General features: G+C 40.4%; 1 protein-coding gene across 1 annotated transcript in view; it reads left to right on the forward strand.

The window, feature by feature from the left end:
• The window catches only part of LOC122814518 (rab11 family-interacting protein 4-like), a 319,471-nt gene that overhangs the window by 156,534 nt on the left and 143,172 nt on the right, over positions 1-19,765 (forward strand). The window contains exon 4 of the mRNA XM_044087093.1: positions 15,975-16,068. Within this exon, the coding sequence (XP_043943028.1) occupies positions 15,975-16,068 (94 nt within the window). The remainder of the gene's footprint in view (positions 1-15,974; positions 16,069-19,765) is intronic.

Raw genomic sequence — 19,765 nt, forward strand, 5'->3', positions numbered from 1 at the left:
AAGAAATGTACAAAACAGTGGTACAGCCAGTGCTTCTGTATGGCACCGAACCCTGTGTAAATGAGATGGAGCCTTAATTTAATATCTCATTCAAAGGATGATGCACTCAAATGTGCAGCACTCCCTTATGCTGCACTTCAGTGTCAGCCATCCATCTACTTGGTGTGGGACTTCAACTCACAGCCTTCTGCACCAAATGTGAGTGTACTTCCCTGTTCTACTGACTCTGCTGTGAAAGGCTATGAAATGCTAAGAAACTGGAAGGCTGTTTGGTAAATAAGATTTAGGTGAAGCAGGAAGAAGGCAAAAGGAGATGAGAATGTCCAGCCAAACAATGGATAAAATTGTGTGCGAGTCGGTCACAGCTGTCAAAGAAGGTAGGAGAGTGGCTCTGAATCAAGAGAGGGACTGACAGTTGAAGCAACTGCCTCCATATTCCATATAAACATAGAAAAGAAGGGAGGGGGGAGTGTTAAACAGTGGGCCAGAAACATATCCGTGTAGGATATTCTGATGGTTCTCTGAGATTGATTGATTATTTATTTATTTATTTACAGTTTGTTGACCGGGAAAGTCCATTGGGTGAAAAAGAACCCTTTTTCAATGGAGGCCTCGGGAGAAAAGCTCCACATACAGTATTACAATATTAGATAACAATACAAAAGTAGCACAATGAAAAAGACATAGACTTGACAAAGAAATAATAATTAAAATCATTATGTGACATATTCCATAACAAAAATGATAGGATTGCATGGAATACAATGGTCTACTGCAGACTAATAGAAAATAGGAAAATTAGATAAAAGTTAGGCAGGATCAGAGCAGGAACATTCCTAGTTAGATGAGCGGTAGGAATGGAGTGATTCTGAGTAGTTCGTATATGTGGTGGAAGAGAGTTCCATTTTCATGTTGGACAAAAACAGTTGTCTTGGACTACGTATGGGATTATAAACTTTAAGGAGATTTTGGTTTTTAGATCTGAGTGATCTTCCAGGAAGATGGATGAAAAATTAAAGAGAGGGAAGGACAGTTAGAGGGATTAAAGAAGGGAGTTTATGCATGGTGTAAAGTTGAATATAAAAGAGAGAGTTAGGAAGTTCTAGCCAATTTAAGGGGTGAAAAGAATCATAGTGGTGAGATGAGGGTTTGGAACCAGTAGCAAACTTAGAAATGTTATTGTAGCAAGATGCAAGTTTTGCCTTTAGAGAGGATTGAAGGTTAGTAATGAGAGGAGCTCCATATATAAGAGAGGGATGTAGGTAAGTAACAGCAAGGGTATGTTTCGTTGAAGGAGTGAGAAACCGATTATGCCGATACAACATTCCGAGCTTTTGATGGGTTTTCTTGATATTAGTTTGCAGATGAATGTCAAACTTTGTGTTCGTCAATTATAACACCAGGTAGTTTGCAATGAGGAACTATTTTGAAGGCTGACTATCAAGAAGGAGTTCTTGTCAGTTTTAGTGTGTCTTGATGTAGTGAATATCATGATCTTAGTTTTGGATGGATTGAGAGATAGGTGATTATTTAACAACCAAGTCTCAGTACTAGTAAAGGCATTTTGAGTTGCTTGCATGAGATTTGTGAGCGATTTGGAAGAACAGATGATAGTTGAGTCTTCAGCATATTGTAAAAGTTTAGCTTTTGGTATACAGTCCTGGAAATTATTAATAAAACTATTAAATAGTAAGGGACCCAGAATAGAGCCTTGAGGTGGTACTGTTTGGAGTAAGAAGGAAGGAAGAGATGGAATTTTTCAACCTGACAGCTTGATATTTGTTTGAAAGATAACTTGAAAACCACATGATAGAAGAGGGAGATGGGTTGAGTAGAGAGAGTTGAGAAAGAAGTAAATGATGAAAAATAGTATCAAAAGCTTTGGATAAGTCTAAGAAAAGGGAAGATACAATATTACCTGAGTCATGAGCATGGTTAATGCTATCAAGAAGAGAAAGAAGGGCAGTGGTAGTGCTGTGTCCAGGTCTAAATCCATGGTGTGTAGGGGTTAATAAATGATTGTCCAGAAGGTAAGGTAGAAGTTGCAAGTGAATACATTTTTCCAGAATCTTAGTGACTGGGGAGAGAAGGGCTATAGGACAACAATTGCAGATATTAGTATTATGGCCCCCTTTGTGCAAGGGGATAGTAAATGCTTTTTTCCAGAGGAGGTATACATATGATTCTTGAATAGAATGATTAATTAGGATGGGAAGAGCTACGCCATCAGCAGTTAGGAATTTGGATGGAAGGTTATCTGGGGCATTAAAGCATGACTTGAGTTTTTGTAGTAATTTTATATAGTATTGACGGGAATGGGTTTGAAGGTAAATGAAGGAAGGCTGTGAACAGAAGTTGTAGTGGAAGGTAATACATTGTTAGAGAACGATGTGGTGAGCTTGGCTATAGAGTCTAAGAAAAGGAGTTAAACTGGGCAGCAGTAACATGATCAGGAGAGTTGGCAGCAGTAACATGATCAGGAGAGTTAGGATCTAGGCAAGGGTTGTCATTTCTGCCAGGGGAGAGAAGGGCAGAGATACTGCTCCAAAACTTTTGGGATTAGATTTGTGACTGCCTTAAAGTATGGAGTAATAAGGATTTGCGATCAGAAACCATTTTGTTTTTTTACTTTATTACGCAGTTGTTTGTATTTGTATTCAAATAGGAAATTAGATGTTTTGTATTTGTTATAGTATTTATGAGATTTGTCTAGGAGATGCATAAGGGTTATAGTTTCTTAGGAGGGCCAAGGGGCTATTTTACTTTTAACACTTTTAGTTCTTGGAGGAGCAAAGCTATTTAGAACGGTTAGTAAAAGAATCTTTGAAATAACTGACAGCTTAGTCAAGAGGAAGAGTTTTCAGAGGGTTCCAATTCATAAGTTTTAAGATGTCAGAGAAGGTTTGAGGAATAAAGTTTGTAAGTCCCAGAGTCAGAAATATTGTTGGGGTTGGAAACTTTTAGTCTCAAATGCTTCCAGAAGAGTTATCTTTATTAGGTCTGGTAGGAGAGTTAATTAGTTTGGTGAAGTTAAATAGATGCTCTGAGTAGTAGTAGTTGAGATTATAGAGGTCCAGTTAATGTTGACCTCACCTAAAAGTGTAATTTCATTACTTATGTTAGATGAGAACCATGAGAACCAGGAGAGGATATCTTCGAGAATATGGGGTATTATTAGCAGGTGGAATAATATACGGCAGCTATGCAAATTTTTTTATGGTTGTTAATTTTTAGGAGGGCCAGGGGTTACTTCAGCTGTTGCAAACTGAGGTATGGGGTTAGTATAGGGGATAACTGTTAAAGATGAGGAGAAAATTAGGGCTACACCACCACCTTTCTTGTGAGGTCTGTCATTTTTTATAATTCGATAGTTAGGAGGAATGATTTCAGAATCTTTTATGTGAGGTTTGAGCCAAGTTTCAGAAATGGATAAAATGTCAGGTTGGTTATGGGAGAGCCAGGCATGAAAGTTGGGTAATTTATTACATAGACTTTGGGCATTAATCATAACAAAAAGAAGAGATTTATTATGTGTGAGAGAGGATGGTAAGTGTGAGTTAGAATGTTGGTTGACCATGGGTCCAGGATTAGGGTGTATGTCACCAGAGAGAAGAAAAGAGAAATTCAAAAAGTAGGAATAAAAGGTCATTAAATGACTTTACATTGGAGTTGAAAAAGCAAAAGGAAGAGGGATGTATAATGAGAGGAATAGAGACAGTATCAGGAAGATGATTACTGTTCAGAAGATGAATATAATTGTGGTGAAAGAGAGGAGGTGAAATCTGTGATGAGAAGAAGGGTTCTTTGTTGTAGGTAGATGTTGTGTGAAATGGAGGGGAGTAAGAGAAATTTGGGAGGCTGGTAAGGTATAGTACAGGATAAAGGAAGAGTAGAAGTAGAATGTTTAGTAAAGGCTGTGCAGATATATTGAACATAATGAATGAGGAAATGTAGGAAAACGTAGGGGAATGGTAAAAGTAGGTAAATAAAATTAAGAAGTAGAGAAATGGAGTTTGTGAAAGGAGATATGTTGTCTGTTCTTACTAGGAGGGAGAGGGATGAAAGTGGAAAATGGGAGGAGGATTAATGAGAGAGTAATGAGTAAAGAGAATTTTGATAGGATGTTCTAAGAGTGGGAGTGGTTATTAGGCTATAAAAGTAGAGGTACTGTGGGCGGGTGGGAAATGGGGGCAGGGAGAGAAGCAGAGTGAGCCCGAAGGCTGAACAGAGTGGGCAGAAACAGCAAGAAACCATCAACAAATGCAGTGCCGTCTGAAACACACAGGTCTGTGCACAAGAGTGTCAAAAAAGTATTATAAAAGAGAATATAGGAGCAGTGAATAGTAACAGAAGAAACAAGGTCAGACAGAGATTTCAGTAAAATGGACCTTGTGTTTGTTTTTTTTTGGGGGGGGGCAAGGATAAGAGCTTCTGACACCAGCGCGCACACAATGCAGTAGACAAATTAATTTTCTTGACCTCCACAAATGCAGTGTTAACAAAAGTCCTATGTACATACACTAACAAATAGTTGAAAAAACAGTGTTGTAGGTGCCGCTAAATGAGTACAGCTAGGTTTTAGCAGAACCGGTAAGACAGCAGGCTTTTGAGTTATGAAATGTTGTTGGGTGATTAAAGTAAGTGGGAGAACTCGCACTGACTAGAAGAGTAAAGAAAAAGAATAATGTTAGCAGGTGAATGGAACTACTATAACAATACTAGGAGAAATAGTGATGGATAAGTAAAGACATTTAAACTAATCAGTAAACCAGAGAATTAGCTAAAGTAAATAATGACTGTTCTAATGACTGCTACAGATAAAAGCTAAATCAGCAACAATAAATATACAGTTGTCTACAGCAGAAAATATCAGTTCAAGCAGCAAGCAGTAAAACACAGCAGTAGGATTAAAAAGACAAGCCGTTACAGGACATTCAACACAACCCAGTTAAAGGACAATTGCAGAGAATAGCCACAACACAACTAATATTGGCTAGTATACAAGTCAATTTCCAGTAAAAATCACAGTATTTTTACGTAAGTGTGAGTAACTTACAAAGCGTGCACGCTAGTATCAGATATGCCAGGGCAACTGATCAAACCGGTTTGAAAAAAGGCAGGCTTTCTAATACCAATATGTATAGATTCTGATCGGACCAGAAAAGAATAAAATAAAGAGGAGGGGCACAAGGGGCACAAGTACTAGAAGCAGACTAGACAGGAGTGGCTAATACAATACAGCAGAAACCAACACGAGACCAAAACCAATCAACAAATGCACTGCCGTCCGAAACGCACAGGTCTGTGCACAAGGGTGTCAAAATAAAGTTGTATTATAAAAGAGAATATAGGAGCAGTGAATAGTAACAGAATAAACAAGGTCAGACAGAGATTTCAGTAAAACAGAATTTTGTTTTGGGGGAGGGACAAGAACAGGAGCATCTGACACCAGCACGCACACAATGCAGTGGACAAATAATTTTCTTGACCTCCACAAATGTAATATTAACAAAAGTCCTATGTACATACACTAACAAATAGTTGAAAAACCAGTGTTGTAGATGCTGCTAAAGGAGTACAGCTAGATACATAGCTACATACACATAGCAAGATAGTGTACAGCTAGTACAGTAGATATTACTCTTATGCCAGGAGTATATCACAAGCATAATGCCAAGATTGTGCTCCAAACATTGAGTTCCAGCAGATGCAGGCGCAGATGGTAAAAGATCCTTATTCATATTTGGGATAATGTCAGTTCAGGTGCTAGATGTTTTAAAATTTTACTGACGGCTAGAGAATACACTATTTTGTTGTCGAGTGTTCCTTTACCTTTTTTTTTTTTTCTTTTAGAATTTGAAAAAGCATGGATAGTGGTTGCCTGGTTGTTACTGGATGTTAGTGGATGGTAGGGCATCCTTTGTGTCATAGGTTTGCTTCCCTCATGGAACTAGGTCTTTTTTTTTTTATTTGTTTTGCTGACCGGTGAAGTACAACTAAGATTGCACATTTTCAGCAGAGGCCCAATGAGAAAAGCTTCACAAAATTACATCAATACCTACTTAGCAAAATTGTTACAGTAGAATTTAAAAATGGGATCAGTGAATTTGTTTCATAAAGTATACCAAGTGATAGCAATTATACTATTCTATAAAATGAAATGGCAATATATCTGTTTGAAAAAATGCTGTGCAATGAAAACGGACTTTTTACAATAGTGGATATGTGGTGATTAAATGACATTTCATTGTCTACATAGGTTCTTAGATCCTTGACTACAAGATCAACTTTCATGGGGTAGCGTTGATGTGATAGGAGAGAAGTTATGCTTGCTGAAGGACACAGTTATACATTTTGTCATTTAGTTTTTGTCCAAGTTTTTGACGCTAGATATTTATTTGGGAAAGGTCTTATCAGAATATCTTGGTGCCCTCTAGGGAGTTAATGACAGCTCCTAGTTTACAGTCATCTGTAAACTTGGTTAGGCATAATCTTTTAATAATTGGATTAAAATCTAAGAAGTAAATTAACATTTGCTTTGATCTCCAAGAAGTAAATGCCAAAGAGGAATGGCATTTACTGGGACTCCTCACTAGTGGCAGGTCTTTTGGAGGAGGTAGAGCTCCGTACACTAATTTCATAGGTTCTGGTTGTTAGACAATTCACTGTGTGTTAAGTTACAGAGGGTTTTACATTAAACTGAGAGAGTTTATGTATGATACGTGAGTGTGGGATGGTATTGAATCCCCTTGTTAGAGCTAGATACTGTGTGTGTGTGTGTGTGTGTGTGTGTGTGTGTGTGTGTGTGTGTGTGTGTGTGTGTGTGTGTGTGTGTGTGTGTGTGTGTGTGTACTGATTTGCTATCATCCATTGCTTCGGTAACCTCCTCAAAGAAGTCAGGCAGGTTAAGTATGCAGGAACTGCCGTTAAAAATATAAAGTTGGTTGAGTTGAGAGTTTGTAGGTAACCTATGTCCTTATTTATTAATTCCACAATGGTCCTTTCACCAGCCTCATCTATAAAGCTATGGAGACTTATTGGTCTCTAATTACCTGGGCCCATTGACAACCTTACCTTTGTGTAAGGGGAATGTTGCTGTCCTCCATTCATCTGACAAACGGCCTTTTAGGAGCCTGTACTAAATAGTCTCTTTAGGGGGTGTGGGGGGAGGTCTGTGGCCAGAAGGCAGCCTGCTATGTTATCTATTCCCATAAAGGTAGTCTTTTTGGCCTTGGATAGTGCCTTGAGGACTTGAATTTGTTCTTGGGAGATTTTTGAGGAAGAATAGGTACAGGTATGTACTATGGGAATATAGGTAGGCTGAAGTGTGACCAAAGTACATCTGGCAGTAGATTGGCTGTGTTTGGATATGAGTATGCAATGCCATTTATTACTGGCTCTGCACAGTGATGGGAATTATTTCTGAGGTCTCTAATGCAGTTAACAGAGGCTTTGTGGTTATCCTTCACCTGGGTGGCTATTTTTAACTTGTATCTGACTTTGGCTGATTTAATCAGGGGCCAGAGTTCCCTGTTAAGTTTAGTAAAACCATTTTCATCACCAGAGATGCATGCTAATACTGGGAAGGGTGTATGTGTCCCTTTAAGACAATGTATCTGCCCACCATAAAGTTCAGCAGCATTAATAAATTGCTGCCTGGCAGGCATCCCATTGCCCAGCTTGAGATACCTGGGATAGCTCTGAACAAAAGCTGAAAGTAAAACCAATCAACCTGCCAAAACTAAACTAAAGGGTGAAATTCTTGGCTAGGCTTATAAGGGCCTCTGGACCAATAGCCTAGTATCATCATATGAACCTATAAAGATTGCTACACTCAGTGTAGGTTCACTGAGAGGATAAAGCTTAGAAATGGAAGATAATACGGTAAGGGGGAGGCTGGACATCCTATTCATCTAGAAGACAAGATGGAAGGGCAGTGCAGCAAAGCTACTTGGCTTGGGAAAGTCTGCTACTCAAGAGGAGGCCAGACTAGAAACAGTGTGGGAACTGTGATGAGGGAGAGGCTTCAAAAGACAGTGAGGGATGTAATCGGAATTAGTGACAGACTCATGGCAATTGGGCTCCAATACAAGAATAGGGCAGTATTTATAATCTCAGCCTGTGCCCCACAACAGGGCCGTGATAGTGAGGAAAAGAGTGAATTCAGACAGCAATTGCAGAAACTACTAGATAAAGCAGGACAACATGAATTGGTGCTGAAAATGGGTGACGTGCATAACCAGACAGAACAGGGTATATAAGGGCTACCTGGGTCTACATGGGTGGGCAATATGAATAAAGGAGTGGCCATTCTAGATTTTTGTCTGGCAAATGACTTCATTGTGGCCAACTTGTGGTTCAGCAAGACAGGCACAAGAACATGTATATGAGTGGGCAGCACTCACCTCTGATAGACTTCCTCCTAGTAAGGAAAGAGCACTGGTTGATCGCAAATTTATCCTCCGTGAAAAGATTGGCCCACAGTATAAATCACTGTTTGCCACAATCAGCTGCAAGCAGTGGTCAGGGAAGGTTGTAAGGTCAACATAAACTAGGCTGAAGACTAGAGAGAAAGCACAAACGTTCAAGGAAATACTTGGGGCTCTAGCACCTCAGGAAGAAGAGGAAATAGGTGGAGTTCAAGACGAATGGTTGTGCCTCAAACTAGCATGTTTGAGAACTACTGAACAGATGTATAGTTGAGCCAGGTATGGATGCAGGGTACAAAAGTAAAGGTGGTGGTGGAATTCAGAAGTCCAGAAAGGCATCAAAAAAGGAGTACAGGAAAAAGTGGGAGATTTAAAAAAAAAAAAAAAAAAAAAAAGAAAGACAGACCAGGCAAAGAAGCAGTACTTGAATAGAAAAGAGGCCAAGAGAGGGGACTGCATTAGCAAAGAACAATGCATCAGAGGCACTCTACCAACTTCTGGAAGTGACTCAGTAGATGAAGCAAACTCTATCAGGGTGCAAGGCAAACACAGAAGGATAAAGAAGACAGTCAGGCACCCTTCATAAGGGATGCCAGAAACAACCTGCTCATCAGTCCATAGGACATCAAAGGCAGGAAAACCACAAAAGAAGCTGTACTGCCCCAGATACAGCCTGCCTTTGATGAAATAAGAGGAGGACCCCACCCTAGAAGAAGTAAGAGGAGGACCCCACCCTAGAAGAAGTAAGAACAATACTAAGGAAAATAATTAAGAAAAAAACAGCAGGCTGAGATGAGGTTATGGCAGATATGACCAAGATATTGTGTGAGCTATGGGAGGAATAGCACCAGAAGGTACACTTAGCAGTGTGGAAAAAAATATGTATCCCAGATGACAGGACAATTGGTGTACTAATGCCATTGTACAAGAACACAGGGGACATTCACAACTGTGGGCAGTACAGAGGTATCAAACTCCTGTCACACTACATGAAAGTTCTGGAAAGGATGACTGAATACACATAGTAGTAGAAAGTAAGGTGGGAGATGAGCAGTTAGGATTCAGATCAGCATGCAGTACAACTGACCAGAGGTTTGCAGTGAGACACATAGCTTTCAACCAATCAGGGACAAATCCAGAAGAAATCAGGGGCAATCAGGGACACTTTTTAAATTATTAGTGCTATTAACTTGAGACATTGACAGTATCAGAGCATTTGAATTACTATACATTTTCTCAAGTAAAAGAAGTCTATAACTATTGTCATATTCCTTGTGTAATTCACCACCTTTCCTCCAAAAGTCACTAGTTTTAGGAAGGATTAAGAGGGACAGAGCTAAAATTCGACTAAAAATCAGGGACAGTTGAGAGGTCTGTGTGGTTCGGTCCAATCTTTGGGGCCGAAAAGCATGGTATGAGGTGTAACCTGGTAGTGCTGGGGTGCTCTCGGGTTTCTGTTACTGCACAGATGTCTATGTTCTCCATGCTAAGGAGAGTTTCGAGTGCGTGCATCTTGAGGTTTAGACTTCTGGCATTGAGTAGCATTACTCTTAGTTTCTTATCCCTTGTGATACCTATGGAGGTGGGTTTGTCTTTTGAGCCTTGCCTAAAAAAGGCACTATGGGGGTAGCAAGAGGCTTTGCCAATATCCGAAAGTCCAGGGGCGACAGGTGCAAGCCGTCCCTAGCGAAGCATCGTGGCTTGTCGAGCATATCATCCCAAGCTGACAGGCATTGGATCCCCTTTGAATGACACCAGTACTTAAGCCAGTTGTTGAAATTGATCATCTTGTCTTCATATTGTGGCATCTTTCTTGGTGAGGTTAAGATGCTACTCAAGGTCAGGGTCATACCGGCCTGGGTTACATGCTCAGAGAGCTCCTTTATGTCTCTCTTCATGTAGTCCAGGGAGGTACGTCTCATGTCGTTCACACCAGCATTGACCATGACTGAGTCATATTTGTACTTGCCTTGGAGTGACCTGAGTGCTTGTGTTATGTGGCGGATCCTAGCGCCCGACAGGCTGCTCACCGTGACCCTCTCCTTGTTCAGCCTGGTTAGTGGGACATCAGTGTGCCTGACGATAGTCGCCTATTACAAGTGTATCAGGTGTGTTTAGTCTTAAGGGCTGTGACTGTTCGGCACACATGGCTTTGTGAGATATGTGTTGCACGTGTTTTGTTTTGGGGTAGTGGTTGCTTGGGTGTCTGCTTTGGAGGTCTCTGCTGCTTAGGCAGATCTTTATTTAGAGCCTGAGTATGTTTTTGTGTGATTATGTGTTTGGTTTGCTGTTATGGTAGGTCTATGTGAGACTGGAATTGTAGTGAGTGTGGTTTCCTTCTCCTCCTGACTGGTTATGCCAGTACGGAGTTGAGAGAGCTTAACCTCTAGTTTGGCTATATGGTTGCATCTCTCACATGTTGGAATTTGTTGGGAGGAGGAGAGGGTTGTCTGTGTACATGAGGCAGTTGTAACATTGCCTCAAGATTCCCAGATTCACCAGCTGGACCGGAGAGGAGATTGACAACTGACCTTTGGACATGCTAGAATAATATTGGGAATTCCTTAATAATTGAAAACAAGGGCCAGTGGGTAGTGAGGATGTAGTGCTTTTAACTTTTAGTGCTGACTTTTATATAATTGCTTTCGTGAGCAAGTGCCAGGTAACTTAAGTGCAATGTGTTACAGGTAACTTAAATGCAAAAACGACAAACAGTAACTTTCTTTCAAGTGAAACAAGTAAATAAGTACAGTAAGCAATGCAGATATCACTAGTGATCCACAGAAGCGCTGAGAAGCCGCGTATTAGGTGGAATTAGCATTTCAGGAAAATAACAAGCGAACAAACAACAAGCATATAAACAAAGCTAGATTCAGCAGGCCTGGATCTAGTCTATGCTACAGCAAACGAGGTGTACCAATTTCAGTAAGATACAGTTCAAATATTCAGGCACTATAAACCTTTAACCAGAAATTCCCAGCTCAGAAGGGCAGAGTCCAGCCTCTTCTCCCACAAGAGTGCAGACCACGAACCTTCTTAATGTAAAATAACTGGCCTGAAGCCCAAGTGCTTAAACCCCGAACTAATACACTTTTTAAGAATAACAGACACTGGGCTCTCAATCAACAGTTCCCAACTTAGAATGATGAAAGCTACCTGTCCTGCCACCACAGTGCATGCCACAAACCTTCATAATGTAAAACTGGTCTGAAGCCCAAGTGCTTAGTCCAAAAGACTTAGAATGATAGCTGCACTTTAATCAAGTTACTACCAAGCAGTAATAAATACAATTGAATACTTTAGAGAATGCCTGGATTAGTGCTAAAGTTACACAAACAAAGCTAGATCCAGCAGGCCCGAATCCAGTCTGTGTCACAGCAAACAAGGCGCACCAATTTCAGTAAGAAGCAGTTCAGATATGCATGCACTATAAGCCTTTAACCAGAAATTCCCAGCTCAGAAGGGCAGAGTCCAGCCTCCTCCCACAAGAGTGCAGACCACGAACGCTCTTAATGTAAAATAACTGGCCTGAAAGCCCAAGTGCTTAAACCAGAATTAATACACTTTTAGAATAACAGACACTGAGCCCTCAATCAGCAGTTCCCAACCTAGAAGGATGTAAGCTACCTGTTCTGCCACTACAGTGCAGACCACAAACCCTCTCAGTGCAAAACAACTGGTCCGAAGCCCAAGTGTTTAAACCAAAAGGCTTAGAATGAGTTACACCAAGCAGTAATAAATACAATTGAGTACTTTTAAGATGATGCAAAAGTAAAATAAAGTAGGTAGAAACACAAGTACAGTAAAAGCAGATGGAAAATTTTTTTTTTTTTCTGAACAAGTGCTGAGATAGATATATAGATATATAAAACAAATAGTGTGTGTGTAGAAGGGACGTGATGATTTAGTGATCCAGCAGTATGGTTTCATGCCGGGAAAGAGCACTACAGATGCAATGTTTACTCAGAGTGTTGATGGAGAAGTACAGAGAATGTCAGAAGGAGTTGCGTTGTGTTTTTGTAGACCTAGAGAAAGCATATGACAGGGTGGCTAGAGAGGTGTTGTGGTATTGTATGAGGAAGTCAGGAGTGTCAGACAAGTATGTAAGAGTGGTACAGGATATATACGAGGGTAGTGTGACAGCGGTGAGGTACGAGGTGGGAGTGACAGACAAACGCAAGGTGGTGGTGGGGTTGCATCAGTGATCAGCTTGGAGCCCTTTCTTATTTGCATTGGTGATGGACAGGTTGACAGACTAGGTCAGACAGGAGTCTCCGTGGACTATGATGTTTGCAGATGACATTGTGATCTGTGGTGAGAGTAGGGAACCGGTGTAGGAGACCCTGGAGAGATGGAGATATGCTCTAGAGAGAAGAGGAATTGAGGTCAGCAGGACTGACAGAATATATGTGTATGAATGAGAGGGAGGCTAGAGGAATGGTGAGGATGCAAGGAGTATAGGTGGCGAAGGTGGATGAGTTTAAATACTTGTGGTCAATAGTTCAGAGTAACGGTGAGTGTGGAAGAGAGGTGAAGAAGAGTACAGGCAGGATGGAGTGGGTGGAGAAGAGTCAGGAGTGATTTGTGACAGACGAGTACCTGTAAGAGTGAAAGGGAAGGTCTGCAAGAGGGTAGTGAGACCAGCTATGTTATATGGGTTGGAGACAGTGGCATTGACAAAAAGGCAGGAGTTTGAGCTGGATGTGACGGATGTGACTGAATTAAAGGTGTTAAAATTTGCACTGGGTGTGACGAGGGTGGACAGGATTAGGAATAAGTATGTTAGAGGGTCAGCCCAGGTTGGAAGGTTTGGAGACTAAGCCAGAGAGGCACGATTACATTGGTTTGGACATGTGCTGAGGAGGAATGCTGAGTATATTGGGAAAAAGATGCTAAGGATGAAGCTACCAGGTAACAGGAAAAGAGGAAGGCCTAAGATAAGGTTTATGTATGTGGTGAGAGAGGACATGCAGGTGGTTGGTGTGACAGCAAGATGTAGAGGACAGGAAGAAATGGGTGATCTGGGTTTGAGTCTCACAAGGGATAATTGGCTTGGCTTAAAATGGCTCGGAAGGGCAATTAGCCTAGTACTAACCTATGAGACGTGTAATTGAGAAGAAGCTAGGGATGAGGAAAGAGTCCAACTAGGCATTCCAAGACTTGGAGAAAGCGTATGACAAGGTCCCAAGAAAGCTGATTTGGGCAGTCCTGCGGTGGTTTGAAGTCCCAGATACATTGGTAGAATTAGTGCAGGCTATGTACAAGGACCCAATGACTCTAGTATGAACAGTGATTGGACTCGCATTGGGGTTCCCAATGGGAATGGGTGTGCATTAAGGTTAATCTCTGAGCCCACTGCTATTGTAGGCCATCACCAACATGAACAGCAAACAGGTTGGATGGAACAGATCAACAACGTTGCTGGATGCAGGTGATGTGGCATTACAGGTAGACTCTGAACTATAGCTTCAGTAAAGTATAGGGGAATGGAATGCAAAACCGAGGGGCACATGGGATGAAACTGAGTACCAATAAGATAGCTATAACGGCAGCAAATGGGGGAATCATAAGAAGCTGCGAACTACAATAGAAGAGGAAAATGGTGGAACAGATTAACAATTTCAAGTATCTAGGTGGTGTGATTGAGAAGAATGGAAGTCTGAATGAGGAGGTTTAAATCTAGAATAAGTGGGGCTGCAACCAACTAGCACAGATTGTCAGGGGTAATGTATGACAGACTAATGCCAAAGAAGCTGAAAAATAAGTTATAGAAACTTGGACGGTAAAGGCCGAGCAGTTGAGAAAGCTAGAGGTGATGTAGATGATGTGCCTGAACCTGGTGGTAAGTTGTACACTGTGGGACAGGTGTACACTGTGGGACAGGTGTAGAAATGAGGATATGTTTGATTTATCTTTTGCATTTGTAACTTCTCTCATTAGCATGATGGCATAAATTTGCATACCATTATGCAATCATTTGTTGCACTATTTCACCCATAGCACAATCATGGTACAGGTGTTTGTGAATCACACCCACACTGTACATTGCTGCCCATGGTGCTATTAGACTTAATGCTTTGTGTTAAATGTTTTCAAAAATCCCCCAATCTTGTAGTAAGTAATGAGTACTAAAAATTACGATCCTCATCGCTGATTCATTATAAACTGTCAACATGCTAGCAAGCATATCCTTAGTTGATGCTAAGACAATAAAGTGGTATGAAATGTGTCTGATCCCCTTTATAGACTTTTTTCAGTTAAGTAGTCCAGGTAACAGCATGCAAGTCAGTATTTTGTCCAGAGAGCTGATACTTGCCCAGGTCATATGAAAGCCATCAAAATCGCTTTTTCATAACAGCGCGTCTGCTATTAGAGGAAAGATCAACATTGTGATTTACTGAGAAAAGCCAATAGAAGGTTCAGCTTGGGAGAGTGTAACACCAGAGTGCAGGAGACGAAGACCAGAAATCAAATAAATCCAGAACTGATGTCTCACAAGAACAGTCTCCAAAATATTATCATCCAGGTAATAACAAACATATTTCATAGTATGGTGCACTTTAGTTTCAAATGATCAGTCAGTGTTCACACCAAAGCAGCTACTGAAATAGAAGTATGGCAGAATGAATATTCCTTGAGCCAGTGGTACTAGAGAATGTTCTCCTCTCTAAGGGACATCGTTTTACTACCAAAGTTGCTACAGTAAGGAATTTGACTTCTTGACTTGTGATCATGGAGTTGAGGATAAAGATGGCGCATGTCAGTCTGGATGCTCCTGTGTGAGAGCTGTGCCTCCTTTTCACAGAAGCAATATTTAAGGACAATTAAAAATATGCTCCAGCACTACCTAGCATCTGTAAAGTGTAGTTTAACCTGGACATCACTGATTGACAGAGTCAAGAATCATACTGCAGACTGCTTATAATAAAAGAATGCCAACCAAGTGTTTAAGAATGAATGCACATTTCCTTTACTTTTCACTCTTCTCCCTTTCCTAACTACCCCCTCATTGATTTGCATTCATCTCAATATTTCCCTTCCTACTCTTTTTTTTTTTTTTTTTCCTTGACTTTCTATAATGTCGGTAATATCTTGCCTTGCTGTAAGAAAGGAAGGAGCCATAAGCACTTGTAAATGTCATGGTGTTTGCAGTATAATCACTTAGCTGAAAGTCACATTTCATAACCGAGCAGTCTTTTACTTGGGGTCCATGCATGTGTGTATAAATTATAATCTTGATAATGAAGTGAAGCACTCGGCTATGAGTTAGAACAATATAGACTTCCAAGTACATGTTTTCAGTTCTTCAAAAAATGATACTGGAAATGCTCGCAGGATGCTTGGTATCAAATTTGCTTCTAGTTTTGTGAATGTAAAGGGAGTTTAGGGAGTTTTCAAAAGCAAGCACAAAAAAATACATTAGTCTTGCATATTTAGTTTTGAAATGGCTTTTTAGTGCATGCTTTAAAAGTAGAAATCTAAATGTTTTACAGTGATTGTTTATGATTTATTCATGTGGGAACCACTTTTTCCCTCCTTTTGCAGACAGCAGAATGTAAGCCAGGAGACACAAACTATTAACTTCAATTCCACCTTCTTGGACCCAGACTCGTTTCTTGAGGATGATGTTGGTGAAAAGGTAAGTAATATTCAAGAAATGAATGATGCAGCTGAGCAAAACCTAGGTAAAACTTTATACTAAGATAAGAGTTATTCTTTTTCTTTCCAAAAGTGGTTTTCCTTCCGTGTAATCCATTGCTAAAAGTGCCACAGGAAGAAAAAAAACAGCCTATTTGTTTCTGTTTGCATTTTTATGAAATCTCACATTTTATTTATGTTTGACACATTTATCTGTTAAATCAAGAAGGCTTGGAGGGACAGAGCAATAAGTCAGATCATAGATTCAAACCACAAAAGCATTAAAAAGTAATGACCCTTAATCATTGGTTATTTAAATGGCTTGCCTCCTCAGTCAGACTACTAGTATTACACCTCAGATAGTGTAGCCTGGAGCTAAGTGCAAGAGTCTGAACAAAATTAAGGGTTTTAAGCTTAATTTTTAGATGTAACTGAACAAGAAAACTCCACCCACACATTATTTTTCTTATCACAAATTAGTTGTCATTGCCTTTATGCAAACTAGCAGAGTGCCACAAAGAAGGAAAATACATTCATCTCCATATTCTTGCATTTATTTTATACACTGCATTTTCTGTAAAAGTTTATCTTCCTGTGGTGCTGTACCTTGATGATCTGTTGTCTGGTGCTGTTCCCTTATCTGGCACCCCTCAGCTTCTCTAAGATGAGAAAAAAAGGTCTGCTATTTCTTTTTCTGGTCTGGCTACTCCTAGATCCATTAGGATTGTTCTCCATGATCTGTGCTCATCAATTCTTATGGAGGGGGAAAAGAAATCTATGTTGTAGCAGTTGCAGTAGTTTGCTACAGTTAACCATTAAATCCCACACAAAACAGATCGGCCCTAACAGTAAGTACAATATCAGCATTCATTTCTGAATGCTGGTATGATGACCCTCTACCTCTGGGCCAGCAATCACGGACCCTCAATCCTCACCACTGGCACCTGTGGGGGCATTCACTTGGGAGGGTAACAGTTACACACATGATATTTCCAGATTTAGCTGTCTGCATCGTCCAATTTCCCTTAAAGCACACAGAGACCACAGTCAGTCCGGGGCTGGTTTCTCCCTCTTTCTCCATATCCCCAGTAAGACTCCCCAGTGGCACAGCTAGAGAGTTAAGATCTTAGCTGAGTGTCCAGGCAAAGGCCTCCAGCGCCCTCTGTCCAACCAGTGATTCATGTCCCTGCCCAAGTAGCTGACACTCGCACACCTGGGAAAGTCTGGTACAGGTTTACTAGCTATGCCCTCTTCTGCCCAGAATATAAGGTAGTTGTGACTGCCACCAGACATTCCTGCCAGCTACCTTAAGGCTCTTTCAAGGGTACCCAATATACTGAGTGAAATTAATATTAATACAAATGGTAGTTTGACCAAGAGCAAAGCTATCGGAAGTGGCCCACACAGTGCCACTAAGTAAATATGCAAATACTCTCAAATATCTCTGCAAAGATCAGAAACAATGAAAGGTTTAAATATATTTAATAATAAAGGTACATGAAAATACTGAATATGTATTCACAGTGACATCACAGTTCAAAACCACTAGAAATACTTAAAATAACATTAAAGGACAGGCTCAAACAAATAAAGAAAAGCTATCTAAACTAAGCTTCACTATATTCATGACGGCCTCTAAGATAGTTACTATTTCCTACTTACTTAATAGAGCAAGGCAGATGCTGTGGTGAATGGTGGCCCAAGACGGAATACAGAATGTCCAGTCTCACTAAGAGAATTCTCAAAATAATATCTAAAATATTACTTCTGAGTTAGCTTGCAGAATGACATCACTTCTGGTCATCTGACTTCTAGTTCTCATGCAAACCCCCATTGCTGGCAGCTGGCAGGACTTGGCACCTACCTGTAAAAATACATCCATTTCTGTTCTCTCAAGTAAGGCACACTGTGGATACATTTCAAGCTCAAGCACTTTACAATACCTTTTCAACACAAACTCTGTACAAATCAGTTTGATATACACATGACATAGAGCTCTAATACATTTGTAACTTCTCCGCCAAAAACTCTACACCGCAGCTCTCCGGTACCAAATGCCACTGATTACACGTCTCAGTAAACACGTCTCAGTAAACACGATAGTATCCTTCTTTTTAAAACAAGTTCATTTATTGTTTAAAACATTTGTAACACCAGAATGTTATGTAAATCCGTTTGATATTAGTTTGATATTCACAAATGACATATAATTATTTACAAAATTCCAGCTAGCTGTGCTGGCAGTACCTTCTTTTGTCACAGCTGGTATTATAATAAAGTGCCAGCCATGCTGTGTAACACCCTGTGCCAAGTGTGGCATCCCACTTTGCCTCACCCTAGCTACATTTCTATGTTTGTTGCAGCAGCTGTGCATTATAGTGTTTGGTTGAGGCAAGCCAATGAATTGTGGGGTGGGTGATTAACATCAGACATTATTAGATTAGCTGGCTCATATTGCACTATCCATTTTAAGTAACACTTGTATATCACAGGGGCATGATTTCTCACACTTAAACTGCAGTTATTAGTTTGAAAGGAGCAACTAGATCAGCTACTTTTCAAGCCTGACATTCAAATGTTCCTTGTAATGCTGTACCAGAGATAGACACTGATAAAAATCAAAAGAAGCAAAGTAATGAAAAAGACCAGGCTAATGCCGACAGCCAAAAATAAACCATTACAGCACTGCTGTCCTCCTCCTGAAATGACATCAGTGACATGAGTGTTGACTGTTAAACCAAATCAAGCAGCATGGCACCCCCTTTTCAGGCTGTTTTGGTGTGTAAAATTAGAAAATAATATGATCACTTTATTGATCAATAATGCAGAAAAGTTCAAGTTATGCTGGAATTTTTTTCCCCTGCAGCTTTTCTTTAAATTGGAAAAGAATAAACCTCATTCAGTTTTACCAGCTCAGAAGATGGCCTACACTGCCTCCAGCAGACCTTCATTCAGGAGGATGATAGAGAGTGCTTCCTGAATGCAGCAGACTTGCTTCAGTTGCCTAATGGGCCTAGTTAGAGGGTTACAGTTAGTATCTCCACCTTGTGACAGTTTAACACTGTCGAGCTATAATGACACTAGCATCCTTCTGCTGAAAATACAACTGATCATGGTATACAGCAGTATAAAGCTGAGCAGTTGTAGTGCCTTAGTTCTTACTACCATTAACCTTGAAATGGCCTTTGTAGAGGCTGTGGCATCTGTACCATCCCCCTGTCATTGTTGCCTTCGCACTAGGTGATCTCTGGCAGGAATGGGATCTGCTACACTGTTCTCAACAATGTAAAGGTTGGCTGTTGAATTCTTTCAGTTCTTTTATTACCAGTTATAAGGGTTAATGTGGTTTCTGAAACAACTGTGATGAAGACGTCCATAATCTTTCAGTTTCTCTTGATCACCTACCTGTTATGTTTGGGTAGGGAGAGTACCATTTATCCACACTACCAATTTATTTTCACTATGGGGGCTAGCTGGCCAATGCATTTCCAAACAGTTGTACTGTGTGCTGGAGTAGGGGGCCTAGTTGAGGCTTATGGTATTCATACATATTTGTCTTTTTTCTTTTGAGGATATTGAGGTGAATACAAACACATGCTCAAAACTCTTGCCCACTATGTTTGTTATTGGCATATTTGCTCCCCCTTCCCTCTCTCTGCAGTCATGTGCTCCTTTTTAACTGTCTTGTTCTTGTGGTG

Source organism: Protopterus annectens, chromosome 1.part1 (genome assembly GCF_019279795.1).
Source record: "Protopterus annectens isolate FY-2018-M chromosome 1.part1, PAN1.0, whole genome shotgun sequence".
In the NCBI taxonomy this organism is placed as follows: Eukaryota; Metazoa; Chordata; order Ceratodontiformes; family Protopteridae; genus Protopterus; species Protopterus annectens.